The sequence below is a fragment of the Pyrus communis genome, chromosome 1, assembly GCF_041283825.1.
Source record: "Pyrus communis isolate YQ-2024b chromosome 1, ASM4128382v1, whole genome shotgun sequence".
In the NCBI taxonomy this organism is placed as follows: Eukaryota; Viridiplantae; Streptophyta; class Magnoliopsida; order Rosales; family Rosaceae; genus Pyrus; species Pyrus communis.
This window is the reverse complement of record NC_142565.1, coordinates 7,169,881-7,183,069: the sequence shown is the minus strand read 5'-3', so window position 1 is coordinate 7,183,069 and position 13,189 is coordinate 7,169,881. Positions and strand designations below refer to the sequence as shown.

The 13,189-nt window shown below is 37.1% G+C and overlaps 1 protein-coding gene across 4 annotated transcripts; it reads right to left on the bottom strand.

Moving 5' to 3' along the window:
- Positions 1-618: 618 nt before the first annotated feature.
- Positions 619-12,127, bottom strand: LOC137720221 (regulator of nonsense transcripts UPF2). Of its 4 annotated transcripts, none has more exons than XM_068459261.2 (18): positions 11,970-12,127; positions 11,128-11,218; positions 10,516-10,603; positions 9,421-9,623; positions 8,219-8,563; positions 7,928-8,032; positions 7,696-7,823; positions 6,700-6,876; positions 6,462-6,543; positions 5,886-6,164; positions 5,512-5,709; positions 5,295-5,396; positions 4,395-4,646; positions 4,080-4,298; positions 3,218-3,388; positions 2,601-2,786; positions 1,918-2,373; positions 619-1,667 (listed from the first exon to the last, which is right to left on the bottom strand). In XM_068459261.2, exons 2-18 carry the CDS (start codon positions 11,188-11,190, stop codon positions 1,161-1,163), a joined length of 3,561 nt encoding a protein of 1,186 aa, XP_068315362.2. In that variant the 5' UTR covers positions 11,191-11,218; positions 11,970-12,127; the 3' UTR covers positions 619-1,160. The 4 variants fall into 4 exon arrangements, with proteins under 4 accessions (XP_068315362.2, XP_068315363.2, XP_068315364.2 ...); XM_068459262.2 differs by having other exon boundaries at positions 11,844-12,108; XM_068459263.2 differs by having other exon boundaries at positions 11,792-12,107.
- Positions 12,128-13,189: the final 1,062 nt, after the last annotated feature.

The following is a 13,189-nucleotide window of genomic DNA, read 5'->3' as shown; positions in this document are numbered from 1 at the left end:
GGCCACTTTGCTCATATTTTACTTTACCTCTTTAAAAGAAAATGTTTTTCGGTTGGGCACAGCGCTAAGAATTACTTAATTAAGAGCGGGTACGGTACGGTTTTTATTTTAAAATTATGGGCCGAGCTGAAAACATATACTTTGTTTGGATCGGTTTCAAAACCGATGATTTTGAGTGGAAACCAAAACATTACAATTTGGGACGGTTTCAGTTCGATTTTGGTTGGGCTGTTCAGTTTTGGGATGCATGGTGGTGACGTCAGGGTTTAGATCTTTGGAAAATCAAAAGAACAACATAGACTTGTAAGTAGGATATCTGATGATAGCATGCAACTTTATTGTTAGTGATAACACATTATTATTTTTATACAACGATATTCTACAAGAACGGAGGATTTGACTAAATTTTACGCGATATCAAATAATCTAACATCAAACTCGTCATCTAAATAAGCCGCACTTAAAACTCAATTGCAAGTGAAGAGAGACCAGATTTATAGTGCTAGTGAAATATGAGCATAAGACCAATTTTAATCACCATTAACGTATCAATGATGGTAGTACTAGAAGTTTAAAGTAGTTTAAAATAGAACATCGTTCGAATATTAAAAATAAAAATTAAAATGACATATCCGGGTAAAATTCCATTTAATCATTTCTGTCTAGGCAGTTCTTAATCCACATGGGCACATATAAGGTACACAAAAAAGCGTAAGCAAGTTTGCATCAGATCTTTTACTTCATATCGACAAATTTACACGCAGGGAGACCCATACTTCAGGTTCTAAACTAAATGTAAGATCGATCTAACTAACGACGGAACAACCCGTGTTCGCAGAACAGTGACACAGTACCACACGAACACCTTTCTTGTGCACTGCTGTCTCGGTTCCTGGTTAGCTATCCCGATTTCCTTCTATTGGTTATTTCTTCACACCTGCAACTATCTTCTAACAAGACCACAAAACATATAACCCTTGCAGTAAGGAGGAATGGTCCGAGTTGAGTGTCCCAAAAAGGCATGGCTTCTCTGTCAGATAGGAACGTCAGTTGCGATTATTGTTGGAAAAGCACGAGTTTGCGCAGAATGAACCGCATCTGCAAAATGAGGGAAATCCGAAGAGAGTTTCTGGCGTTCCATCGTTGCAAAATCACACTTTTTACTTTTTCCTGCTGTAGTGAACTCCGCTACCGGAATAACTACTGTGATATCTATGACGTGCTCCACCACCTCTACTGCTAGTTCCTTCCCAAGTGCTGCCACGACTGGCAAGTCTATTACCGCCACTCTGCATATAGTTCAGAGTTTGGTTCCCCAATCCATTAAGCTCCTCTTCTTCTCTGTCATTGTATTCCAAAACCAACCTCTTGATGTCTTGTTTCTCTTCAAACTCTGCCGCTTCTTTTTGTTTCGTGCTCTGGATAAGTGAGCAATCCCGAGGGATGTACATCTGCTTTGTTTGTTGCTTGTTACCACGCTTGACAAGAACTTTCACCTGGACCTCCTTGCTTCCTCCAGACTCTTCATCCAACGCCTCATCTCCACTTTCCCCTCCAACCCCTCTTCCATGATGGTCCTTGGTGGACCCCTCAAACACATTCATCGGTATCGTCATGTTTAATGTTGGTCGGCTTCTCAGCTCTAGCCTACGTTGCTCCATGCTTTCCTGCATTCAGAAATTGTTTAATGGGTTAAAAACTGCACTCGAATAATATAACACCCTTCAGCATCAATACATCATGTACAAAATCATTTCCAGACCACGGACATTAGGACCGCACGATTTTCAATTTTTTAGTGACCGTGATTGCATTCGTTCAGAATGTGCTAACAAATACATGCGATACCATAATAAATGAATCTGTTGTGCAAATCATGCAACAGCAAGAGCACATACAACAGTAATATGATCTTACCTGCATAACAGCTTTGAGATCCAGCTCAAACTTTTCTGCTTCTTGAGGGTCCACTTCTGCAACCTTCTGTCTGACATGGACTTCATCGTCCTCATCGGATACCGGTCCACCACCACCATCATCATCATCATCCTCATTACTGTCAGATCCACCATCATGATTCTCTTCACCCAATCCTTCTTCATCATGTCTATCTCGATTAATGGTGCCACTTCCTGAATCACTGTCACTATCACCAAGGTCTCCATGATCAACACCATTTTCCTCGGTTCCATTCACTGACATTTTGTTGGAGGTGTTCCTCCTTGAAGGTTTTTCAGTGTCGGAGTGCTTCTCATTATTGTTCTTGTCAATGGAGACAGTACGATCACGCTCCTCAAGTTCTACAAGAGCTGCATTAACTTCTTCAATGGAAGAGTATCGAGTCATGTTGGGGCGTAGATCGGCAAACAAGTCCTGCAAGTGCTTTACTACATAAGCTTTCCCATGTAGAATTATAGATAAGATAGATTATTGGAATAGCGTATTTCACATAAAGGTACAGTAGTAGTTAAGAGAAGAAAAATAGATAAAGGTCAGTTTACTTCAGAATTTATATATGATTCTAGTTTTTCATTAGCAAGAAAAACAGAAAAATATGTAGGGTGGGGTACAGAATACAATATATGAGCAGCATGACTGACCTGTAAGTCAAATTCAACATCAAGCGGTAGTACACCCTTACTTAGTATATATCTCTGAAAGTGCATCAAGAATCGATCAAGTTTCCTCTTGGAAGAGCCTCGATCAAAGTAGTGACCACAGGTTTCAAGAAGAGTAATGACCATCCTCATGCGGAAACAATCTTCTGGTGGATCCAGTACATCTTGCTGGTGAGACAGAAAAGAAAGTATGGCCAATGTAAGAAGATCATCATGTACACAATTTAAGTAACTTATGATTCATAATTAAAAAAAATGGAAATGATTAAATCATCCATATCTTTTTGCTTTCTTATAAAAATAAGAGACACTAAGTCTTTAAAAAAAAAACATAAACACTAGAATCGTGAGTAAACTTGGGTGACAATCAATTGTGGAATATACATTCTTGGAGATTTCAATTTTACTCCCCAAAGTTTCCTAAACATAAAAAATATTAAGATTGGAAAGATGTCCAATAGTACTATATATTCTAAATATGCATTTAAGACACCTAATTTAGTATATTGTTACCGAGATAAGTGTGACTAGCACTGACTATGGCAATAGTCCTCAAGTACTATATGGTGATGTATGGAAATGCACGGAAAATTACATACCTCTGGTGTGCCGTGGCCAAAGGCAAGAGTCAAATACAGAGTCTCAAAAATAACAGAAGAATCTACATGCTCATAGTTGTATAGCTCTCCTAAGAATCGCATATGGGCAATCCGTCTTTGCTGCATCCCATACTCATTTAATTCTAGGCCAACCCGTATCTCCTCTAGAACCTGAAAGTGAAGATATAACTTTGAGAAATCTCCAGTGGGTCAGACAGAATCAGAAATGTCCGAACTTGCACACATATGCACACTTCACATCTCAGAGATGTCAATGTATATTTAATTTCTCCCCTTTCCCCTACTGGTTCCAAATATATTTTTTAAGTTGAAAAACAATTATGACCATAAAATGGAGGCAAACTGTTAAGACTGCTAAAAATGACCTGTCCCCTCCCTCATCTTTCCTTTATCCTTTCCCTAGAATGATTATTGTACTAGCACCAAGACTACTGTTTGACTAAAGTATGAGACAGGCAAATCATAAGAAAGTATATTGAGCCTCAAGGCGCTAGTGACTTCAGAATTACAACCTACCAAGTCTGTTGCAGCATATAATTTATTGCTACATTAAATTTGTCACAGCGGGCAGCTTACCTCTCAATAAATACAGAAAATAAGCAAACGAGTAAGTTAAAATGTCCTCGATGTTAAATGAATGAACAATTAGTACACGTTTTTCTTCTGTATTCTAGTTCATAGCAAGAGACGATAGCCTTCCCCTTCCCCTAAATTACCCCACACTTTGTGCATCTGGAGTTAGACAAATCTAAAAGAGATACTACTGCACAGCAAAGGGCCAGTCATATTTAACATGGAAACTAAACTGCTACAAAAAGTTTTTTGGAATGAAAGAGATCACCTCGTCAACAACAGATACAGCAAATTCATCATGATAGCGGCTCAAACCAGCGGTGAGAGAAGCAATCAAGTGGATCTGACCATACTTCCCCTTGTGAACCTTCAGAAAGCATTTTAAAAGATACGGCTCACATTCACCCCATGGTAGTTTACGCAGTTGCCTGAGCACATGCTCTATGGTAGACTTGTCAAGATCTGAGAAGAGCAACTTTCTTATATACTGCAAAAGAAATAAATGAATGAAAGGTTAATTCAGACTTTGGATATTACCAAAATAAATTATGAAGAAGAGTTGAACCAATAAAATGATTTACACCTGATGCAATGGAGGACGGACTTTAGTGACCCGTGCGGATCTCTCAGGTGGTTTGCATAGGTAGTAGGCATTTTCAACAAGGGTGCTGTGCCGAGGGTCTAAATTTTTTACATTCTTCAAGCGCATTAATATTTCCAACATGTTCGCCATCCGCACAGTAGTTTCAGGAGATCGATACAGAAAGCGCCCACAAGTCTCAAGAAGATTGCAAGCAACATCAATGTTATGATGACTGAAATCATCCAAACAAGCCTGGCAACAAAGTAACATCAACTGCTAAGTAAACAGCTCACAAACTAAATGCCACTATGATATCAAACTTAAATCTCACTGATAGCACTGACTGTGCTTCAAGTCTTCAACCCATCTTCTAAATTATGATTTACCACACAGATGTTGCAGTTAATAGACAAGTAAAATAAAATGAGAGCGAAAAAGGTTGACTGCAAAGACGTGCATTTCATGGATTCTCCTGCAACCAAAAGGGGCAAAAAAATTTGATACAAGTTTACAAAACACACATTGAAATCTGTAGGCAAAAAATCTAATAATATTTTCAGCAACTCCTACAAAGAAGTATGATAGAGGTAAAAGAAAGGAAAAGGTAAGAAGAACCCTTCTCCAAGCATGAGTGCACTCAAAGACCTTTCTGAGAGATATATTATGGCTGATATACAAGGTACTGAAGATATTATCAATCGGGCGATGCTAGATAAACCATATTTTGAAAACTACAAGTAAACTCTCTCTCTAATAGAGGAAGGGCCCACCAATACAAGTAGGTCCCAACTCTATTAGAGGTGGTACACATACAAAATGTGGTCTCCCTAGCATTATCCTTATCAATAATGCACAACTGTACCAGAAACCTATGCATCAATTCTGTTATGTGCGTATTACCTTCAAACAACTAAAGACAAGACCAGCTGGTGCAATCTTAAACTTGCAGAGTTCTCCAATAAATCTAATGTTCCTAATCTTTGTTTCAATGTTCATTTGATCCTGCATAAAATTAAAATTATATATGAAAATCATGAACTTCTCAAATGAAAGCGACACAAGTGAACTTTGTTAAAGAACTCCTATTCGACAAAATAAATGACATGTAAAACCCAACCTTTTTATTAATTAAGAAGTTGAACTCTTCTTCCAACATCGCTAGGAGCATGGATGAGACGTCCTTCATACAAGTTGAGAGTGTGGCAACCAAACGTGAATAGTAAGCTAGTAGCTCCAATGAGGTTCTAGGGACATTAAATACTGCCCTCACAAGCTTTTTCCGATTTGCTTTTGAATTTAAATAACAAAACTCTACCTGAATATATATAATAAATTTCAACGTCAATCATAAGGTTAGATAGCCAAATGTGTGTGTATTGTGTGTGTGAGAGAGAGAAAGGAGTGGGAGTGGGGATGGGGATGGGGATGGGGGTGGGGGTGGGGGTGGGGGTGGGAAAGCACAGTACTAAAGCTCAGACGGAGGTAAATTACAGTCAACTGATCAATAAGATCACGGCTCACGCAACCAGGAAGCCTCTGCAGTAAAGCATCCAAATTTGTCCCTTCAATACTTTTGAGCTTCTCTTTCTCATGCTCTCCTTTTCTATCACCTTTCTCTTTGTCTGGATCTTTGATCTTGTCTTTTTCTTTTTCTTCCTTGTCCTTTCCTTTCTCTGTGGTTTTGCCCTCTTGTAAAGCACCAACATCTGCAGAAGACTCTCCAGTATCTTCTGTAGTTTGTTGACTTTGGTCTGATTCAAGCGTGGGTTCCTTAATAAAGAAAATTAAAAAAATGTTCATCTGAGTATATAACTACAAGTATAAACTTTTGCTAGAGTAATCGGGAACCTTATTCTTCCAAAGAAGGCAAAGTATTTATTTAGTCCGCAAATTAAGCCACACAATGTTATGAAACCCAAGTGAAAACAGAAGATAAATGAGGAGAAAGATCACAGAAAAATGATCTAGCTCCGGAAGACTGAGATTAGTGAATACAGAACCAATTGGATTACAGAATAGCAATAACTGATGATAAATGATGATAAATGCTGAGATTTTATTCCTTACAGTTGATTGTTCCTGGGTCTTTGCAGATTGATCACTGCTTTTAGACTCTGCTTCTCCCAATAATACTGCCGGAACAAATGCTCTGGAAATAACAAAAAGATACATTTCAGGTCAATCTCTGCTGTATAAGAAACACCATCTAAGAGAATTATAAAGACTGACACAAATGAAATATATAAGACTTATTCTTTTCCCCATTTGACAAGTGACAGAAAAATATCATTGGACTGAAACAAACCTAAGATCTGGTAAGCATTCATAGAAAGCCCTTGTATCTTCATCATCCCATATGGCTTCAAGTGCTGAAGAATCCTTTCCAGCAGCAGCAGATGAAGCATCCTCCCCACTAGTAACCCTTGTTGTGTGACCATCATCTGGCATTACTGGGGGCTGCATATCAAGTGCTTCTGCTAAACTGTGAGAAAAACAGTTTCTAACATAAGTTATCCAGAAACTAATAAAGAAAAATAATCAAAAAAGAGTTTTAGTAAACTAATGGCTAGTGTGACTTCAAATTAAAGAAAGCAGGAGCATCTGGCACCACAGTAGAGATGTTGAAATGAGGTGCTTTCATTTGCATCTATGGGTATAGTCCCCATGCTGCTGTTAAATTTCCAAGGCATTCTCTCAGGTCACAGTTTGCTCCTACTACTTCTCTGATTTTTTTCTTTTCTTTTCTTTTGTTACATATAAGGGATTATCAAGTATTATGCACCTAGCCAATGCTTACTTTAGAGTGGTTTAACAAATTTAATTACTTATCCAATAGGTGAAAGTAAAGTTACATCATCTTCCTCATACTTGCAATCTCCAGCTAGAATCTTCAGGCCATGCTAAGATTTCATGACATATACCACTATCTAAAATTCAGGAGGGATTATAAAATTCCCATGTCAGAACCACAAGACTAGTATGCCAAGCTAGTTCATTAAGAATTGGGTAACATCTGGTTCATTTCATCCTATGTTATTGTATTATTTATGTTGGAGAACTATGCAGGGTTTTTGCTAAATGACAATCCATGAAAATTGGGGATGACAATGATCATTACATGTTCAATAGAGTAATTGGAACAATTAAGGTGTGCAAGGTTTGAAAGAAGGATCCTGGATCCAATGTCACATAGAAGACTAGAAAGTGAAAGAAGACTCAGACCACAACATTGCCAGACCAGGTCACTAGCATGATAACAGATACAGACAAATAATTGCAGTGAAATAGTACAGCAACTTACGATGAGATATTGCGGTACAAATGTTCATATGATTTCCGCAGCTTCTCATATGATGAGACACTTTCATCACTGAGCTCTCCTTTAGCATTAAGGATTTTAGCATTTTCATGCTCCATTTGGCGAAGTGACTGAAAGTATCAAGAAAATTCATTATTTACAAGTTGCAACCAGTATTCCACTATGTGAGAGAGAGAGAGAGAGAGATATCTTAGATCAGGCAGAAAACTCTCACAGTATGCTCGGATTGCAACAGTTCTGCAGCAGCAACATAATATGTTTGAAATGCCTTCCTGAAAAATTTCTTTTGATCTGTCGTGATATTAAGGCCCTTAAAAAACTGTACCAAAAATTCAGGATAAATATAAGTGACATACATGGTAATTACGTAATTACAGAGAGTCACTTCTTGTGCCTATATGATACTATAAAATAACTTCAATGGAAAGTCAGATAAGGCAAATAGAACAACACTGAAATACGAGGAATGGACTAAATAACGAACAAAGCCACAGAGAGTTCATACCTCTTCATGAATTTCCGGCCCAGAGAGTGGAAGGCCAAGAAACATTCTTCCCTGACGAGCAAAACTAGCAAGAAGAGTCAAATTTGTCTGAGTAGTATCCCGATCCTTTAAGTGTTCTCCGCTGGTAAGATCCTTAATGATATTCACGAAAACACCACCGTCTTCTATAACTCCAACAAAGAAAAGTTCCACAAGGAGTTTCAAAGTGCTTCGCTTCTTCATGGCCCTCAAGTTCTTGTCTGCTTCTAAGTCATCCCCAGACTTTCCCGGAAAAAATACTTTCAAAAGACCTTGAAGCAGAGTTGGGGAGAAGTCTTTGTACCTTTGATGAAGCAGAGAGCAGATCTTTGAAAAATAGAGGCGTGTTAGAAGTATTGCATTCAAAAATGTATTTTATGCTATACAAAATGAACAGGTAAATCTTGCAGGTGTGCATGCCCACTCAACATACTGCCCGTTTAAAAGTAACTTCCTTTTTCTCTATGAAAATTCAATTACTGCCAAACCTATCAACCTTACATACTAGCTGAAAAGTGTTACCGACTTTTTTCCCTGTAAAGACCTATGTGATACACCCTGCTAGTTTTCTCTTTTAGGCTAAAAACATCCAACTAGCTAGCACAGCAATATTCAGAATTTTTTCCCAAATTCAAATAGGGAAAACACCAAATACCCAAAGACGTCTAACTGGATGCATGTGAAACAACAGAATGAGAAGTAAGAACCTTGAAAACCGATACAAATAACGAGTGGTGAGGCAACTTATCACTTATCCAAAGACTCAAAAGCTAGACAACATCAGCATCAATTTCAGCAGGAAAAGTACTAAGCATTTGACAATTATACACCTCGTCATTCAGCAAGTGCTGTCGTCTTTTCTTAAATAAAATCAGAAAAGATCAGCATTTGGAACCTGCGGGTACAACACTACATGACTAAAAGTTCGTGTCATTCTAGAAATGTTAAGATCTGAAAATAACCGTAGTGTTTTCTTAAGCAAACGCACTATGCAAACAGCATTAGCCAAGCACTTTCTACGTCATTCGCCGGATGAAATCCAGACTAATAAAGTTGAATGTAAAATCATGGGTAGATGACCCAAAGAACTTGATTAACTAAAACTTCAAAGGAAATATAAAACGAGTAAAAAGGAAAACATATATAAATGCTTTTGAAATATTAATTAAAATAAAAAAATTAACCTGGACTGCTGCTTGTATGTCTGACGATCTAAGCTTGGCATCACAAATAGCAGTAACAGCTTCACTGACAAATTTGCTTAGGTTGACACCTCTCAAGTCATCCATCAAACCTTCCCGCTGCTCTTCATTTATCTGCTTCAGTTTTTTAATAACTGCTGTGTTGCGCTTAATGCTAGAATCCAGTGTCCTCAGAAATCCTGTGTCTGGAAGTCAGAATAAATTGGTTTATTCTCCAGTATCATGCAGCAATCATACATGTCCACCATGCTATCAATATTGTGTTTTTGGTTAGCCAGGTGATTATGTTGAAAAAAGTATAAAATAAACATGTCAACAAGAATATCTGAAAAAAAAAGAAAGACATATAACCCTGAAGTACAAAATATCTTCGCAATGAAGTTATGAACTTATTTAATATTTATATATAACAATTATATAGTAAAAACCTTCATTAAGATGTAAAACAGGAGTCATGACTCATAATACATCACAATTAAATCTAAATGTAACTGTCAAAAGTAAACCTACCCAAAACAGGGAAAAAAACTTGAAAGGGCTAAATGGTCCTCAATCCTCATCGGTTTAATGATCAGTAGCCTTTTTAACGAAAACACTGATAACCTCAAATGAAGTAAGAAGCTTCCCCAATATCCCAAAATGTAACGTGGAAGCGTCAACAAAGTGTAGGAGGGTAGAGGAAAGTTTATCAGCGTTATAATATTACACTAACACACTAGTTTTGAAAAATTACCTGTAATTCATAGATTATTAGACATCTAATTTAGGGTATGACTTCAGATTGAAAGCAGCTAAAGGTAACTTATGTGGAGGACCTCAAGTCGTTTGAAAAAAGATAATGTTGTCAGCCCAATTATTTAGGATTAAATCAAAGTATAACTAGTAGAAACAAAGAACAACCTTACAAAAATTGCCAGCCATCATCCCTTTATTAGCAATTTATGTCATTAGGAATGGCAACCGTGCAAGATTTACATGAACCTTCTTTCCACATACATTTTCACTCATTCTAAGTACTTAATAATTAGTTCATCATTCATTGGCATGATCAATACAAGAATACCACTATGGTCTTACCAGGCCGCTCAGGGTTCAGATTGCTTTGACGAAGAGCCATCTTTGCCTCAATAGATTTCTTGACTTCCTCAAGCCGAGCAGCAGCTTCCTGCAGAAAAGAACCAATAACTGCCTTACCAAAATCACTTCTGAAAGACATTCCAATTTCCAAGAATGCGCGCAAGTAACCAAACTATTAATTTAAGTTTCAAATTTTCCTCTACAATATTATTTTAAAAAAGGGACGTGATTTTTACACACCCTTTTTAGCTTACACACCCCTCTTTATTTTTTGCCATCAGATTGAATAAATCAAACGAAATCAACGCACAAGATTAAAAGAGGTGTGGGAAAGGCTTAAAAGGGTGCATGTTAATCATTTCACTTAAAAAATTGTCCAGCCTTAGCTCAACTGAGGAATAAATATAACGTAAGTAAAATGGTCCCAAACTTATATCCAAAGTCTAAGAAACTTCTTCTTTTCAAATTACTAAATAGTTCCCAGAAAGTTCCATCTGACTACATGTTCCACGACTCAGGAATAAAAGAAGGAATGTTAAAAGGAGCAATGAAAAAAGCAATACAGATAAGAAGTTATAAGGATCTCTAAAAGTGCCAGATGCAGTGACTTACCTCATCACCTTGCTTCCCATGAGGTTCACTGCCAGCACCGCCTTCCTCCTCATGGTGCTCCATCTCCGTACTTGTCTCCACTCACAGAAACCTATATAAAAAGAGTTACAAGACATTGCAGGCTTAATTAACACCCAATCCACAAAAACAAAAGACGACGTAAAACTGAAAAAAAAAAAAAAAAAAATAAATAAATAAAAAAACTAACAGAATCAAACAAAGTCACATCACAAAATTGATATATTAAACTTCCAAGCATATTAACCCCATACACGCAAAATTTCACTTGAGTTTCATCGAATAACCAAGGAATCTTCAAAAGAATCAATAACTTAACTTCTTTTCTGATTATGCAACTTGAAATTACACTATCTAGACTCATCAAATGCACCCACAACACAAGCCCCCTTTCCCTTAAAAAAAAAAAAAACCCTAAAAACAAAACAAATGGGGTGTTTCCTCTAAAGTCCTCTTAGAAACTTAGTAACAATATACCACTATTGACAAAAAAGAACCCAATTGGCATGCAAAAGAAGAATAATCATCAAATAATAACTCACTATTTGATTTAGGGCAAAACATTATCATCTAATATAAGCTCCAATTAAATTCAAACGAACTTTTAGCTTTGATTCCAATAATTCTAACCCAAATGAGCACGAACCCTATCACAACAACACGAATTTGATTCACAAACGAAGATTACTGAAGCTTACGACGTCGATTACGGCGACTGCACTCCCTGCCGAGATCTCACTCGCGAAAAAACCGCAATATGCACACACGTATATCTCTGTGTGCGCGACTCTCTGTGTGTGGGAGAGGGAGAGGAATTGGGTTACCTGATCGATTAGGCCGCGACGTGATGAGGATTGCAGGGAAAGAAAGGAACACAGCGAGTTCAGAGGAGGGAGGAAGGGGGAGGGAGGGAGAGAGAGGGAGAGCGGGCCGAGCCCAATGGTTAGAGAGCAATGGGGCTTGAGTTGCGAAGAGGCGAGACGATGATCCAAATGGAAAGAACCAACTGTTATCAGTGAGTTTCTAGGGTCGGACTCGGAGCACGGGTTTTTTGTTAGAAAGGTAGCCCACTTAAATAGCCCATCTCAAGTGCTGTCTTTGGGCCATTGGTTTCTCTTCCTTTTTCAGTCCAATAATTCTTTTTTTTTCTTTTTCCTTTCCAATTAAGGGCAAAAACATGAGTTAGGGACTCGTTCGATAACCATTTGATTTTATTTACTTTGTTTTTATTGATTGGCGGAGCAATAATGGTAGGAGATGTGTTGAAAACATGTATAAGGAAAAGGAATACATGATGAAAACTGAAAACCAAAAATTATTTTAAGTTATTTTCACTTTTAAGACTTTATTTTCATTCATTTATGTTTGTTTTTCCCCTCCCTCCCACAACTCTTCTCCATCCGACCATCCCACTCTTTCTCTCCATATACTTTTTGCACAACTTCAGCACAAAATGTAAAAAGTGAAACCATATACTTATCGAATGAGTCATAAATTATTGGTCCAATATTAATTAAAAAATAATTTTAGGAAAATCAAATTTTTAGATCGTATTTGTAAATTATGTGATGTGACATCAATTAAAAATAAGCACGTTAATCAACATTTAAGTAAAATTTAATCATCAACAACCAAGTCATATAGTTTACAAAGTTTTTTCTAAATAGTTGGTCTTCCTAACATTATCCTTAGGTTAATCTGATAATTATTAGTTATATTCTTTTAACACATGATACCATTCTAATAGAGAGGTGAGGTTACATACATGGTTAAACTAGTTAGTTAAACTAGTTAGTTAGGACAGTGTGTTCACCTTTTTTAAAAATAGGGTACTAACTAAAGGGGGTGTATTCAATTGAGATTTTGAGGGATTTTAATTCTTTTAATGAATCTAGGGGTTCAATGTGTATTCAATCCTAAAGGGGGTGTATTCAATTGAGATTTTGAGGGATTTTAATTCTTTTAATGAATCTAGGGGTTCAATGTGTATTCAATCAAGATTTTAAGATAGTTTATTAAAATCCTATCCTGATGTATTCAATTA

What these genes read in the sequence shown, in the direction of transcription:
- LOC137720221 (XM_068459261.2), bottom strand. Translation starts at nt 11,190, where the DNA reads ATGGAGCACCATGAGGAGGAAGGCGGTGCTGGCAGTGAACCTCATGGG. An exon ending in TGTTGCAATCCGAGCATACT is followed by an intron (nt 7,824 to 7,927) that starts GTGAGAGTTTTC and finishes TGATACTTTCAG; the next exon opens with TCACTTCGCCAAATGGAGCA. An exon ending in GAATGCTTACCAGATCTTAG is followed by an intron (nt 6,544 to 6,699) that starts GTTTGTTTCAGT and finishes TGTTATTTCCAG; the next exon opens with AGCATTTGTTCCGGCAGTAT.